At 29.2% G+C, this 17,019-nt stretch overlaps 1 protein-coding gene across 6 annotated transcripts in view; it reads right to left on the bottom strand.

Moving 5' to 3' along the window:
• Positions 1–11,009, bottom strand: part of Ddc (aromatic-L-amino-acid decarboxylase) — a 38,536-nt gene extending 27,527 nt beyond the window's left edge. The window contains exons 1-3 of one of the 6 annotated variants that reach the window (XM_016067497.4): positions 10,888–10,925; positions 7,558–7,618; positions 1,283–1,510 (exon numbers count right to left, since the gene is read on the bottom strand). In XM_016067497.4, the coding sequence (XP_015922983.1) occupies positions 1,283–1,495 (213 nt within the window). In that variant the 5' untranslated portion in view covers positions 1,496–1,510; positions 7,558–7,618; positions 10,888–10,925. Of the gene's footprint in view, positions 1–1,282; positions 1,769–1,825; positions 1,867–7,184; positions 7,265–7,557; positions 7,619–10,887 lie in introns of those variants that run through there. The other 5 variants (XM_071184680.2, XM_016067499.5, XM_087153994.1 and 2 more) reach the window with 5 other exon arrangements.
• Positions 11,010–17,019: the final 6,010 nt, after the last annotated feature.

The following is a 17,019-nucleotide window of genomic DNA, read 5'->3' as shown; positions in this document are numbered from 1 at the left end:
ATGGAAATGTGAATTTTATTAAAACTTAAGTGATAGCTAATATAGTAAAATATCCACTTAATCCTTTGCGTAACAGCAAATTTCAGTCAGGTAACGCATTAGCAACTGCGAACTCAGACAGTGTAATCAGAATGTCTTCCGTCTCAAACAAAATTCTCTTCTAGTGGATCTGTTAGTTATATCTTATTTTTAATAAACTTATTCCAATTCTTCAATATGAGTCTCGTTGAAGAAGTTATATCGTAAACATTTGTAAGCCCAAAAATTCTTGAAAAATCATCGAATTTTTAATAAAAAATTTCGGTCGCGAAAATTTTCGCGACCGATATTTTATATTTTTATGTCTGTATATTCTTATTGAAGAGGCATACCACATATTTCGTTGTTGCTTAAAGAATAGTGGTGTCTAGAAATTGGTGAACGTTTTGAAGCATATAATTTTACTGTTCCAGCCGTTTTTTTAGCATTTTTGTATTAAGTGTTAAATTAAAATGACAGCTAATCAAAAGAAATATTTACTAAACTTTAAATTAAATGAATATCAGTTTTTTTCTCGTAGTTATTTTCATATTACTGCAAAAATTAACTCAGCAGAATTCCGAAGTTTCCTTCTTTTTTTGCAATATTTAAAGTGGTAGTAAAACTGCAATTAGTAGGAAAATGTTTTTTAGATTTCCCCCGTATTTTAATACTTTATAACCTTTAATACTTTGACAGGTCTTTTTAAATTATAAAAATGTCTTGGTGTTCCAAACTATTTTAAAGCAGATAAAGTGAAATTTCCTCCACCATTTCAAATTTTCGGGAAAAGCCGGAGAAGTTGGCAGATTTAAATTCGATAAAAAGGGTTTAGGAAATAAATAATTTTATTGACTCGTTAGTACGCTCGTTAGTAACTGATAACTTGTACGGCTGTAGAAGAAAATTTTTCTTAATGGTAGAAACATTTATACATTGTTTTAACTGTATGTAAAAAAAACTATGCGTAATGTATCTTGGATTTTAAAACATCAAAAATGCGTATCTATCATTATGCATCATGCGAATAAATAATTCAAACAGATGTTTAGATATGACCCATTATTTCAGTAGTTACGCTTTTACTTGTTGGCGAAGTAGCATAAATATTCAAAAATTTTGTCTCTATAATTATTATTTTACAATCAACTTGTAAAATCTTTTTCTGTGACAATAAAAGATTGCTATACGTTAGTTACTTAAGTAATGGTTTTAAAGTTTTTATTACAAAAATTTTTTTCTGAACAAAAAATGGCCAACTTACTCCAGGCATAACAACTTTTTCAATGTCATTGAGTACATCTTTCCAATGGTGTGGCTGTTCAGGTGGAGAATCCGGCAAAAGATCTGTAATATATCCTGGACGGACATCCGGCAACACTGAACGATCTCTTATATTTTCCAAATAATCAGCCACCATATTCACCAGTTCTGTTCCACATTTCCTGAATTCGTTTGCGTCCATTTGAGGTTCCATGGTATTCTATACTTTCTGAAAACACGTATAAGTAACTTATGATGAATATTATAATAATATTGTAAGTGTGTATCAAAACGTCTACTGCCACTGTATTGTAGAAAAATTATTAATTTATCTTATTTTGATAAATTATGATAAATCAAGTTTTAGAAATACAAGATAAATTTATGCTATAATGTCTTAATGTTTCATTCTTTTTAGTTTTATTTTACAGCTTGTGCCCGAGGTACAACTATGCCATAAACTACGGCAAATAAAAATAAGTGAAACAAGATAAGACAAAACGCTCGTCATGACAAAATAATGATTAAAACTTAGTATCGTTACCGTTATCTTTAATCTCACTTTCAATCTTCAATACAAAAATCTCAATCTACAATAGAAATTTTAAGTTTTATTTTTAGTACAACATAGTGCGTTTCTTTTTTAATTCTAAAAGTAACACTGTCATTATTTTTTGTTACATAATTTTGTATATTGAATTCTGTTTAGAAGGCACATTAGCAGTTATGTCTAAAAATAAAGATATTAAATAAAAATAATAAACGACACTATAAAAAGTTTCATTTTTCAAACATTTATCAAAATAGATATTTTATGCCATAATCACTGTGATTTAAAATGGTAAAATATAGATTTGCGCTTCATTTATTAAGATATAAAATTATTCAACAACCTTAACAATATTTAACACTAATGCCGGATTTGGAAAGAGCCTTAAAATTTTTTTATGGGAAGGAATATTTTTTTAAGAATTTTTTAAAGCTTATAAGGAATTGAAAAATTTAGTGACTTAAAACATAACACAACATTTCAGAAATTCTGTTTTCTAATTGCAAGGAAGCTAGCTGCACAAGGACAAAAAAGTGTTACTGAATTTTCTACTGTTCTATTTTAGATTATTCTCTATTTTTAAAACCTTTTAATGATTATTTTCTTTACTATCAGTTTGGTTAACGTGAATGAAATTCATGTTTTTAAGAAGAAAGGGGACACTTATATAAATTTTTCTTAAACCTTCCGGTTTCTTAAAGTTTAAAAATGATGTTTAATAAAAAAAAGTTTCGACGTCAGAATTTTTGAAAGATTTACGACCAATACAGTATTACATATTAGGAAACCTTTAACTCCCCTACGCCTATTTTGGTCGATGCAAATTTTTCTTGGCTGAAAATAATACAATTTCAAAAAGCTTCAAGCATGATCTTTCAAACCATGACAACAGTTTTATAATGTAAAATCTTTCAAAACATTTAAAGCTAAAAGAAAGATCCTTCACATAGAGTTATTATTGAAGTGTTTCTATACTATTGTTCTGTGTGTTTCTGGCGTAATTCACTCGAGCTTTAAAACACTGTAGAATACTTTAGAACTTAAAATTTATTGCTGGATGAAGATTTATGTTTTATAAGCTATTTTGTCAATTCATACCCTCTACCTAAAACGGAATTTCCGTAATTTCGAAAGTTATTTTTACGGATGATTCGGGTTATGCATTATCATTTTCAATAATTAGAGTTGAAAAAAATTTTGTACTTCACAGCATGTGAATAATTTAAACACATGTACTAAGGGTTAAATAGGGTTGATTAAGTTCTTGTGATAAAGGATGTATAAAAATTTTACTTGTTTTAAAAATTTCTGCTTAATTTCACTATTACTGGAAAAAATGTTTTGTTAAATTTGGAAGGTAGGCGATAGGTTTGAATGGGCTGATCCTGATCAAGTTCTTTCAACTACGCTCTTTGATCTGTTTGCATTAGATTTGACTGAGAAAAATCCTCACGTTGATGATTTTCTTTGAAAAATTGTATACAGTGGGGAAAATAAGTGTTTTGGAAGTATTTTATTTTATTTTATAACCAGTGTTGATTAGATTACCCAATTCTGAGTTAATCACTATTAATTTTCAACTCCTTATAACTTCAAACCGTACCCAGACGACTGGATCAAGCATTGGGGCAACAAAAAAGTCTACGTGGATGACTTTTTGATGGAACTAACCCAGATTTGCGTTACAAGGAGAGGAAAATTACAAAAACCTCCCATGGTTAGCTCGATGGCATGGGAATTATAACCCATGATCTACCAATGATGATATTTAAGTCAGCACTGTTGTCGATGCGAGTCTGGGGCAGAATTCGTATCAACCAGCCAGTACTGGGATTCGAACCTGTATCCAACCTATATAGAGCAACCCTGAGATCCCACGGCTCGTCTTGAAATATTGGTATAATTTCGCAAGAAAAAAAAAAAGAAACATGCAACAAATATGCATTAAAAAAAGAAATACGCAGCAAAATTAATAATAATCTGCAAATTAATGTATTGTTTAACTAACGCTTATCTTGTTTCAAAACAAACCTTTGATTTGAAAATTAAAAAAAAAAACACTCTAGCAGGGGTCCCCAACTCTATGCCCGCGGGCACCATGGCGCCCGTTGATCGGTGTAAGTGCGCCCGCTGCTTGTGCCCAACGATAAAAATTTCAGTTTTCCATTTTCCCATAAAATGCTATGAATTTTTTTTTTTGTTGTTTTTTCAATATTGTTCATAAACACGACCAAAATGGAAAACGACCTCCACCCCCACAGTTATAAGCACAAAGCAAAACATAGCGTACCTATTTTCCACTTGCGCCAAGTCTTTCGCCATGGAATATCATAAAATAAAAAAATAGATCACGACTTACAGATGAACACCTTGACGATTGCTTGCGAGCAAGAATTTCATCATATTTTCCAATTATGAAGCACTGGCCAGTGAAATGCAATGCCAAAGATCACGTTGACTGTATTTTATATATTTTATAATTAATTTTTATACTTCGCATGTTTTGCAAGCAATTTAGTAATCATTTTTATTTTACACGAGAATATTTATACTAATTATATTAATACGTTAAATTAATTTTTAATCTACAGAGAGCCAGATATTGTGAAATTCATTAAAATAAATCGAATGAACTGGGCAGCTCACATTTTCAGAAGGAATGCTGACTCAAATTTAAAGAAAATCCTATTACACAAACCCCTAACGAACAGGAAAAGAGGTAGACCCAGGCTGAGATGGCTGGATTTAGTTGAGACTGATTTCCTTACTCTGAAGGAGAAAAACTGGCGAACAAGTGTCAAAAGTAGAGAGAAGTGGATTCGAATTCAAAGGAAGGCACTGGCCCACCCCAGGCTGTCTAGCCAGATATGATGATGAAATTAATTTTTAAAATTAATTTTTTTGTACGTTATATGTTGTGAGTATTATTACCTACGTCTACCAACTATAAATTTATTCTGAAAAAATAAATGGTGCCCGCCACTCGACCGATATTCTAGTACTTGCTCTTAGGTACAAAAAGGTTGGGGACCTCTGCTCTAGAGTATCTCCAACTATAAAATAGTTTCTAAAAAAATAATTTATTTTTAGCTTTTAAGCATAATTTTTTGGGTGATAAAGCGATGCAACAATTTCTAAGTAACAAGACTTCATTTTTAAGCAACAACAGCAGTTTTTAGGTTTTGTAATATCTGAAAATTAATTTTTACACATTTTTTACTGACAAATTTAATGCAGTTTCGGCATCTTTCAATATCAGATTAATATTTTTCGTACTACAATATTAGTTTAATATTTACTGAAATAAAATACAATTTCCCTAGATATCCTAACAAAAATTAACCTTTTATATGAAAAAAAAATAAATTTCATTTTTTAATCGTAATGTCAGATTATGCAACAAATATAGATTTTCGGCTTATAACAACAACAAAAAAACAAGTTACGAAAAAATTATTTGAAATATTTATTTTCTAATCGATTTTAGATTATTTTTGTAAATCTTTTCTTAAACGTCAGTTTCAGTTAAGTTTCTTCCAAAAAAGTGTAACAATCTCCTTTAATACTTGTTTTTTTTATTAATTTATTCGCCTCTATAATCACTTTCTAAAATAGGATTAAATCTCTGCTCTTAAAAATTCATGCGAAGACAAGTAGATCAGATATTATTTTTAATAAATTCTTTTTAACAGAAATTTTTTAAAAATAATGCCATTATTTATTGTTTGCTTGTAATAATATCAATTAGGGTAGTTATACATTCCAGGTCGAACTATCAAATCATGTATGCAAATTAATACTATAAATGTTGATAATAAAGTACAGTTAATCTCTAAATCATTTGGCTATATTTACAAATTTATATTTTATTCACCTCTTATAAACTTATATTTACTAATTATCTATAATAAATGTGTAAATGTAATAGTATATATCTCTATAAATTAGTATAAAAATAAGCGGGGATGATATTGACATGATCTACCTCTATGTCTTATAATATAAATAATAAAATATGTTTAGTAATGTTGAGTTCTTTCATCTACTATGATATAAAAATGTATTCAGATTTTTTCTGTAAGCTTTACTAGATACATGATTCCCACGAGCTTTTTGCAGAAAGGCTTCCGTTTCCAATGCTGCTTTATTTGAAATATATTGTCCAAACTAGAACAAAAATTGTTCTAAAAAATTAAATATTTACTTTAAAATTTATTTATAATATAACGCCTCCCCCCCTCCCGCCAAAAAACATACATTTTCATGCGCTATAGAGAGTTCAAAATCTTTGGGAATTTTAAACTATTTCTTTTAAAAAAAATAAAGAACAGTGCTTATAGTTAGATTAATTAATTAAATAATTTATTAAGTAAGTTTTTTGCTTTATTTTAAATTTGTTTTAAAAATGGGGGAATTGAGAAATTTTTGAGAAAAATCTTGTAAGAAAACAACGAAAAGAATACTAAGAATGTTATTATCTATTTGACTTTATTACGTGTGATGCTGAAGCATTTGGTGAGATGTTTATAAATAGGACGAATGATGTCATTTTAACACAAACAGCTGTTAAAATATTACGAACCATCAAAGTGGTATCCAGTAATTGATTATTTGTCGAATATTGTACTATTATTGAAAAAATGGATAAAAATGGCTAAGTTATTAATTCAACAGGAATAAATTAATAAAGAAAATAAGTAAACTGTAACAGTAACTTGAACTTTATGGGTTGTATTGACTATATATTTAATAGATAGATAGTGAGTACAACTAATGGTAAATATTTTAATAATTTTGAGAGTGATAATTAACAAGAACAATAATAATATTATTAATTAACAAAATATTTATACTTAACAAGTACCTAAAATCTTGTACTCATTTTGTATCGACTACTTCTATTGACACATTTAATTATTATTACTTTTATTTTATTAATTTAATTATTATTTTTTCTGTTTGTTTGTTTTGTTGGAAATGGAATCAATACCAGAAGTGAACAAAAGTAAAAGTTGCATAATTAAAATTTTTTTGCTTTCAAAATACCAAAGATGGGAAAATATTATTTATTTCTTTTTATCTGAAATTACTGATAGTCATGGAATAAAATAAAAAGTTATAAATATAGTTATAATGAAAGTTATAAATATTCAAAAGTAAAATTTGGTGATAAAAAAAAACTTGTATTTCATTGTCAGCATTTATCAAAAGCAGGAGTTCTCAACTAATAAGTTGCAGTCCAAATTTTGGAGATGAGTCACCAAAACTTTTAAAAAAAGAGAAGAAAAGCAATACTCATTCTTTAATTTTTTCCAGTTTCTGTTTTAGACAAGAGAATGCAAGTTTAAAATACCATTCCATTTGCTATTTAGCACATCAGTCCCATTATTATAGATGACTCCTTATTATTCACGCTGTTCTTATTTACAGATAAAGATCTAAAAAGCATTATTTTTTTATTTTTCATTCCTAAAATAAAAATTGCTGTTGCATTTAATTAAATTTGTACATTTAGTAAAAAGACAAATGCGTACGTTTGTTTTTCAGTCTAAGCGTCGATTTATGAACATATTTAGGAACAAAATAAGAATAATTTAATAACTTTTGATTTAATAATTGGATTCTCGAGTACTAAGTGCCAAGCTTAGTAGTTCAAATGGTTCGCTTTGAATATGCTAATTAGTATAACTATGAATTGCGTAACGATTTCAAGCATAAATACGTACTTTCTCTGAAAAAACACACCTTAATTTTCGACAGGCTTGGATTTTTGAGCCTCAAAGGCATCTGCAATTTGAAAAAAGAATGATTCCAATTATTTAGCTATTAGAGCGGTGATAATGAGTAGAATGAAATTTTATAAGCATCTATTTTTTTTTAATTTCATGATATTAACTGCAATTGTTATTAATTTCATGTTAATGACAATCTAAACAAATCTAAACTTTAGCATTTTATTCAGAAACTTGTCCTAGTCAAGGATCGTTTGATACTATTACATCCTTTTGACATTAGGGACCTTCACTCAATTTTTGGAGTGTAATAGGTGCCGTGATAGCTGCTTAAATACACAATTTGAAATAAGTATCTGAAATCAGAGCTTATATACTAAGACCACAATTATTATTAGCTGTTAGAAACATTTCGATCGAAAATATTTTTGGCAATGAAAGGTAAATGTATATGCTTCAGGGTCTTAATCATGATATAAAGTGTTCCATAATGACAGCTACAAAAGGTAAATTTATATGCTTCAAGGTTTTACACATGCCCAGAGTGTTCTGTAACGGCTGCTACAAAAAGTAAATTTATATGCTTCAAGGTTTTACTCATGATCCAAAGTGTTCTGTAACGGCTGCTACAAAAAGTAAATTTATATGCTTCCAGGTTTTATACTCATAATTCAAAGTGTTCCGTAATGACTGCTACAAATGGTAAATTTATATGCGTCAAGATTTATTCATGGCCAGAGTGTTTCGTAACGCCTGCTGCAAAAGGTAAATTTATGTGCTTCAAGGTCTTACTCATGATCAAAACTGTTCCGTAATGACTGCTACAAATGGTAAATTTATATGCGTCAAGATTTATTCATGGCCAGAGTGTTTCGTAACGCCTGCTACAAAAGGTAAATTTATATGCTTCAAGGTTTTACTTATAATCTAAAGTGTTCCGTAATGACTGCTGTCAATCATTTGCTGTCGTATCTGCACAGTACCTTCAACCAAAAAAGTTTTCTTACCGTTCTAATCGTGTTTTGACTCTCAGTTACGACCACATCAGAGTGTCAAATTGATATAAGATTATTGAACAATCTTAGTCAACAGGATTTTGAAGGCAATAAAACTCTAATTAACTTTTACCAATTGTGTTTTAAGTATAGCGAAATTTTTACTTCTTGAAAATATTTTTTTTCTCCATAATCTTCGCACAACAAAAATTATTTCCGACTAGTATATGCAAACTATGCATACACTCAATTTAATGTATACACTTAGGATCCCAGTAAAAATTTAAGTATAAAAAATGCATATTGGATCGTCAAAATAATTTTGTGCAAAAGAAGCAACAAAAAATTTCGTATATTCTGAACCAATCAGTTGACAAATAAACTGGTTTTCGTTGATGTTTCGTTGTTTTTCGTTACTCTTTTCTTCCTCTTTAATGGTTGATCTGAGTCAAGAAAATGTTTCATTTTTTTTACCTTTAAATACTTACTTACGAATTTCAAAAGTTAGGTTCATTCTTCGAAAATAGCTAAAAATTTTACAATATTTGTTTTATAATTACTTACCTCTTTTGGAAGGATAGTATTCCCACCATAAATTATTAAAATAGTATTCATTAATATGTGTAAAAACTTCGAGTAAAGGTATGTTTAAAATGTCTAGGATTCTTTTTAAAGCTGAAAGTATAATAAATGAAAGGAAATATACACTCAGCATGAGTATGTAATGTGCTATTACTTTTTTTTCTCTCCATTAAAGCACTTTTTGCGTCCTCGTGATATTTTTGCATTGGCAGTTAAACCTAGACAATTGGGTATAATATGAAAAAAACACAACTACTTCGATTTAGTAGGAACAACATATGACGCAATGCTAAACGAATGGAATTTAGTTGTTGTTTATTTAGTTATTGTTATTAGTAGTTGTTGTTATTTGTTTTAGTTGTTGTTGTTTATTTAGTTGCATTTAGTTTCAATAACTTTTCTTTATAATGCAATAAAATCTGGCGAGCAGCTATTTAAACGATCGAACACTTCGTTTGTTTATTTGTGGCTTGAAGTTAGGCTCGCATAAAATGCCGTTCATGGGTTAAATTTAGTAGGAACAACACAACCTGTGACATAGGCTATATTATACCCAATTCGAGCTATTCTATCAGAAACTGTTGCCACCAGTTTCTAAAATTAACTCCAAATGTATTTTTATGGGTTTAATTCTTATTCAAAACTTATTACTATAACTTATTATAAAAAGTTAAATTCAAAACAAAGGAATGATATTCTTACTTTTTCTAAATCCGATGCTTTTTCAGTCTTTTATTTATTTTTTTTATTATTTTTTTAAGCAAATGATACAAAAACGATGTGGAACTCATGGAGTAAATTTTCCTTAATAAATATATTTAGTTTCTGTTTTCTAATAAATCCGTTTTTTGCCAAAATTCTTTTTGACAAATAAATATTTTAATTATATTTTCTGGCTAAATGTGGACACTTATAAAGTAAATATTAACAATATTCAAATAGCAAATGCACGAAAAATTAATTTCTTTTCGATGCACTGTCCTGATTTTTTATTCTAAACTTAGAGCTATTTTCCTCAGATTTAAATAATGATATTTAACATCTAACTCAACCATAAATTGCATGAACATTATACATATTTATAATATTATTATACACTCGAACCTCGATTTAGCGTACTTTGATTTAACGAATTAACCGATTTAACGAATATTTTTTCTGTCCCGACAAAAAGTGTGCTAAGATGAGCTCATTTAACGAATTTTTAGCTTTGATTAAAGGAACAACAATCGCTGGGAAAAAAATTTGCCCATTAAACTGAAACTTAGAATATTTCACACCCTAATCTAAGCGTGTAATTAGCTGTTCGTATTATGTATTAAGTCTTAAAAGAAAGTACTATTAAAGAATTAAGATTATTTTAAAGTTTATTTCCTAACGTATAACTTATAATTTTTAAGCTCGTAGTAAACAATAATAACTTTTTTTCATATCTATATATCTAAGGGTATTGTGCATTAATATTTCTATACCATACTCTTTAAAAAAAAATTCTATTCGATTTAACGAATTGCTTCGATTTAACGAACGGATTTGTCGATCCCTATTAGTTCGTTAAATCGAGGTCCAACTGTATAAATATATATATATATACATTTTTTTTTTTAGTTTAGTATTTTGAAAAAAAGAAATATAATAAAAGATCTTCGAAAATATTGTGTAAATTTGTGGTAAATAACAAACGATAATTTTAGATTGATTTCATGAAAGAAAACGATAAAATTAAAGACAGAAAATGCATACTTACCGAAAAGCTTGTTGCTTCTGAAGTGTCGAAGGGAAAGATTTCATGAAGCTTTTAAGCTATGCGCACGCATCTCTTAAATGTCGCTCTTTAACCAGAGGAGAGAGCATGATGATTCTTTCCAAATCCCTCCACCGAGATTACCCATTAAATGGATATATGTGTTTCTTACAGCGTTATTGAATATATGGACTATTTAAGACCTTCTCAAAGCTCTTTAGAAAGGATAGAAAAAAAACTTTTTTAAAAGATGACTTTTTACAATTTATATTCAAGAATTTATTAGTTACAACTCCGTGCCTAAGTTGCACTTTTTCTTTTAAACACCTTAAAAAAAAAAGAAATATTTAAATTAACTCATTTTTAATTGATTTTTCTAAGGGTAAGGACACAAATAACACAATCTTAATTGTGCAATAAAACAATCCATCATATTAGTTACATTATTGATTACATTAATATTTTTATAAAAAATTGAAAAATTGAACTATTTATTACTTGCAATTGAAAATTGGCAACCAAATTTAAATTTCCTTTTTCAGAGCTTCTTAATATTTTACAATAATGGTTTCTGCTAAAGGGTTTGATGAAATAAGTTTGATGAAGGGCATCTAACAATTAAAAATCATAGCGTTGATGTGATCTGAAAAAATTTGAAAGTCATCAACAAATTTAATGGAATCGAAATAGTTTTACGAATTTATAATTACCAGAAAACATATGCAAATTAGGAAAATGGTATTTGGATGTAAAAACTGGATAACTTAAATCATGAAATGAAAGTAAAATTAAAAAATTAGCTTTTAAGCCCCATGAAATATTTGTTAAAAAAAAGTGAAGTAATTTCTGCAACAGTCTGTTCTCTGTAAGGATGGTGTCACAAAGATCAAGACCATACAATTTCGTGAAAAATAGTATGATGTAGTTATCATTACGTACAAACCACCTTTACTTCTCGGACTAGCTGACCCCCATTGATTTAAAGCTGGGTGAGCATCAAGCCACCGCCTAGGATAGAACCTCAGTCCTGCACAAGGACTGAGGTTCAATCCTAACGGTTGGGCCATCACGGCTCAAATCATATGTCCCCTGCATTGAATCTTAAAATTTTTCAAGCAATGATTAGAGAACTACGTGAAGCGATGAGCCAGGAGATTTGCGCACTAATGAGATGACCTCAGTTCGAATCCCAGCTATGACCGGTTGATACGAATTCTGTTCCTGACTCGCACCAACCTAAGTGCTGACATAAAATATACTCAGTGGTAGACGGATCATGGATTAGAATCCTTTTGCCGTCTGGCTAACCATGGAAGGTTTTCGGGGTTTTCCTTTCCATGTAACGCAAATGCGGGTTAGTTCCATTGAAAAAGTCCTCTACGAATACTAGTTTATCCCAATTCTTGTTACAGGAGTCTTCTGGGTTAGGTGCAAAATTACAAGGCTACGAAGATGAACATTGATGCTCGTAAACTCAGAATTAGATCGGCTGTTGAACGCCGTTTCTAACCAGTGTAAATATAAAATTAAAAAAAGCAATATTGCTGAAATTTCCTGACATATTACATAATTACATAACATTTAACATTTCGCACTTAAACGCATTTGCATTTTGAATTAATAACTAACTAACTCACTGGCATTACACTCCATGTTGGACCATGGTCTCACTAACAATTTTTCTCCAAAGTCGCCTGTCTTTAGCACTTTGTTTCCAGTTTCGGACCTTTAGAATCTTAAGGCCTTTCTCCACCTCGTCTAACCATCTTTTGGCTAGCCTTCCTCTTTTCCTTTGGCCCTCGCACTGCCCCTTGAATATCTTCTTAGTGCCTCTGCTTTCCTCCATTCTCTCAAGGTGTCCTAGCCATTGAATTCTCTTTGCTTTTACATAATTGATTATATCTTTTTCTTTAAATAGTCTTGCAATTTCAAAATTACATCGCCTTCTTCACAGATCACATTCTTTGACAGGTCCAAAAATAGTTCTAAGAATTTTTTTTCCCCAGGTAATCAGCATTTTTTCTTGTTTCTGGGTTGGATGTCTCTGATCCATAGATAACGGTTGGTCAGATTATGGTTTATTTTGAATTAATGTAAACGCCAAATCATTTAAATTACATAGTTAGATACTCCAACTACTGCAGATTCCCCGTAGTTCTACCAAAGAATATAGTTGAATACTTATGTATATTCTTTAGTTCTGTTATGGATTTCCTGGCAGAAAATATTTTTCCTAGTTATAGTGGACCAAGGGTAAAGAATTTTCTCCACAATTAAGTCATTTACATAGATACATAATAAGATCATATAAATGAAAGATTACGCTATTAAGTTCTAATAATTCTTTAAAAAAAAACCCGCTTGTTTTAAAAAGTTCACAACATTGAAAAAGTTATTCCCCACATCCTCAAATAATTGGAGTCTGTTTAGTACAATAGTTACACATAATTCCTGAAAATCATAAAATGACGCGATTAATAATTATTAAGATAAAAGCATTTTAAGTTTCACAGTGATGGCTTTTTAGGTCACGGTATTGGTGTCAGTGGAGTATAAAAGGTCAAAATGTACTTAATTAGGGAATAAATTAAATTTTCTCACATCTTGAGAACCATCCCATATAACTGTATCAAATATCCTGTGTGTCCATGTAACAACTCCAATGAACGGATTTTTTATGTCGTTCTCGTTAAACGAGTCGATAACTTGCTGCAGACATTAATAAAATTAGTTTACCAAAAGATAATTGCAAGGAGAAAAGGATTTTTATAATTATTTGTTATTTCAACAGTGGTAGAAATTTTTTTTGAATTATAAGGTATACAGATTTTTTACATGATTAAAATCTTTGTAATTATATAAACGCCAAATTATATGATTTGAGCAAAATTGGTCAAATAGCTTATCCTTATCAGATATAAAATTTCAAAAAGGTCATAAATTCAAATTTTCCTTTTTCAAGAACTACAAATTTCGCTCGAAGTTTGTATGTTGTCATTAAAATGCTGCATAAATTTGCATAGCCTACTAATCATAATTCTTTCGATCTCTGCGTATAATAAAATAAAAAATTTGTATGGGCGTCTACATACCGAATTGCGGGTATACAGTTGGCACTAAAAATACGAAATTCACCATGAAGCAAAACAAAGGAATACAATTATAGATAAATTACGAAGCCAAATTTTAAATTTTTTTTAAAAATTAGATTTTGAACTCCAGGACTTTTAAAAGAATAGAATTCATTTATAGGTTAAGCAAGGCTATTGTTTTTACCCCTTAACGATCGGTTAATTTTCAAGAAAACGGTCATAAAAGTGCCTTTTTTTTGGCTTTTGTATTTGTATTGCGTATTTGATTAGTGCTGCAACTAGTTTAAAATAAACTAACTATCTACAATTACCTTAAAAATATCCTGGTACTGCCATCTGGTGTGTAAAATGAGAAATAAAATGTTTTCCGGGCAAAAGAAATGAATTAGTTTTATTCTTATTGGCGCGTTACTACTGAACACTCCAGCCCGTCAATATCACGGGAGCGAGAAATAGAGGACGAAACCTTACCCCGTCATTTTCACGGGCGCGAGAAGGAAGGGGTTAAATTGAATTATGAGCGATTCCATTTTTACTTTAAAGATAACATCAGTGTTGTTTGCTAGCTTATATCTCTAATAAAAAAGTTCATTATTGCACGTTCTATAATGTTTAATTATTTTTGTTCGTTGTTGTTACTTATCTCCAAAGGTCTAAGCCTTTTCGTTCGTAAAAAGCTAGATTATCTAAATAATAATCAACATGATCGTGATAGCATTCAATTGTTACCGAATTATTTCTAAAATTATTACATTTTAATTTTTTATAAGTTATGATTTTTATGCATGTTACTATAAAAGTAAGATAGGTTGAACTCCGACCCACCCCAGGGGGGTATAGTAGACTATAGAAGTAAATAATTAAAAAAAATTAACGGTAATTGAACCAAAATTGAAAAACAAAATTAACGAATAAAAAGTACTAATTCGTTGAGGAGAAACGTAAACAAACGCCAATTTTATTATTGACGCCAAAATTAATTTTGCTAATAATTACTAACTAAAGTAAAAAATACGCTATTTGCTATAAAGCAAGATTAATAGAGAAACTATTAATTAGTTCAAGAGAGCGCAAATAACCAGCAAACTATTATTGACGCCAATGATGCTTAATTAATTTTGGTAATAGGTACTAACTGAAATTTAAAAAAAAAATAAGCTGTGTACTAAACAACAAAATTAATGGAGAGAAATTACTTATTTTTGTTATGGGGAACCATAATAAATAAGTAATAAGTAGCTATATTATTTTTGATATCAATGAAACTTAATTTTGGTTATAAACACTACTAGCATTATGGTAATTTGTGCATTAATAAGTGTCAAACGCACTCTTGTAAATAAAATTGTCATAAAATACATAGTATTTTATGAGTAAATTTAGTGCCCATTAAAGCTGCACCAATGCTATTCTTTTTTAATATAGATACTGCGGAAATAGGTATTTAACGGTCCCTCGGGGATAGGAACAGGAGAAAGTTACTTGATTGAGGTAAATTTTAAATATCACAAGTTGCCTCGAGCAATAGTATTATGCTACATGATGCTGAATACAGTTAATCTTTATTTTGATTTGGATGAACTACTGCGTACCTGTTTTGCTGAATTTAGTTATTGCAAAGTCGCAGGATAGAGTAACAAAAAATAATAAATATTAAAAACTTGGAATTATTTTAGCTTTATTGTTTGTTTCAGGCTTTTAGTTTCGTGCATGATTTTATAATGTTATTCAATACTGATTTACTGATTCTTTTTTTTTTTTTACTTTTCGTACGAAAAATGGGTGTATTAAATGAAATAATAATCATTAATAAATAACAACTAAAAATTTTTTTTTGCATAAAATTATTTTTGGATAAACGAGTTTTATAATTATGTGCAAAATATTTTCGATTACTTTATAAAGCTTGAGAATTATTGCGAAAAACACAAACAGTATTAAGTATTATTATATAAGGGTTCAAGCATTCGAACGCTTTCCTAATTAATTAATAAACTTAACTCCTTAATTAATAAACTTCACTGTTTCATTAATAAACTTAACTCCTTAATTAATAAACTTAATTCTTTAATTAATAAACCTAACTCTTTAATTAATAAACTTAACTCCTTAATTAACAAACTATTGAGACAATTGTTTCCAGACTACTTTCCCCCATGTAAGTTAAGAATTCATATATATCGAAAAAAAGATACGTTAATTCAGCGAAAGTAAGTTTTGAGTCTAATTCCGTAACTTAATCGATAGCCCTAGCTCTAATTAATTAATAAAATCTAGTTAAAAAATTTTTTTAGATTAGCATGTAATGCGCGCAAATTACGTCTTTGGAATAAATATTATTCAAGATATTTTAATAATCAGCTCACGTGCAAGTTAAAGATTTCAGAGCTTCAGCATCATAAGTTTACTTTAAGCTTAAGTTTAAGTTACAGTTTACTTTAATTTTTTGATAAATTTTATTTGCTACTATAATTTTGTACTTTAAATTATCGTCTTCATTTAATTTCAAGAATATTAAAGTTTTTTCCTAATATATTTTAAACTAATTATCTCTATATTCTTTAGAATACGGCATATTATCAGAATAATAACCGAATCCAAGCACAGAATTCCTAACCCTAAACTGCTAAGTATATTTCCTAGAGAACATGAACTTGCTCTCTGAAATAGCTTCTTTCTGTGGCGGCCGGAAACTGATCGTCCAGTTAATGATGCCAATTTCCGTTTCCGTGGAAGCCTCTTTACAGTACTATGATTCCGAAACTTCTAACAGAATTTTATTTTTACACCATTTTGAAAGCAGAAGAAAGTATCTTTTTCAAGTGTCAGCTTGTGTATTTTTCCTCTTAAAAAATCTAACAATGAGATAGAAACGTCGATATTTCTTAAGCAATATGAATTTCTTCTATGTGAAACTATTGCAGTTATATAAAGAACTAACACAATTTCTTGCTGTCATATCCTAATGAGAAAGACATACTCAAGAACTATCAAAGTTTTTGGGTTAGGGTTTATCAAAAAATGACATGCTTTGAATTTAAAA

This window comes from Parasteatoda tepidariorum, chromosome 10 (genome assembly GCF_982258835.1).
Source record: "Parasteatoda tepidariorum strain Cologne lab strain chromosome 10, Ptep-v5.0, whole genome shotgun sequence".
Classification (NCBI taxonomy): Eukaryota; Metazoa; Arthropoda; class Arachnida; order Araneae; family Theridiidae; genus Parasteatoda; species Parasteatoda tepidariorum.
Note: the sequence above shows the minus strand (reverse complement) of the source record. Positions and strands in the feature narration are given on the sequence as shown.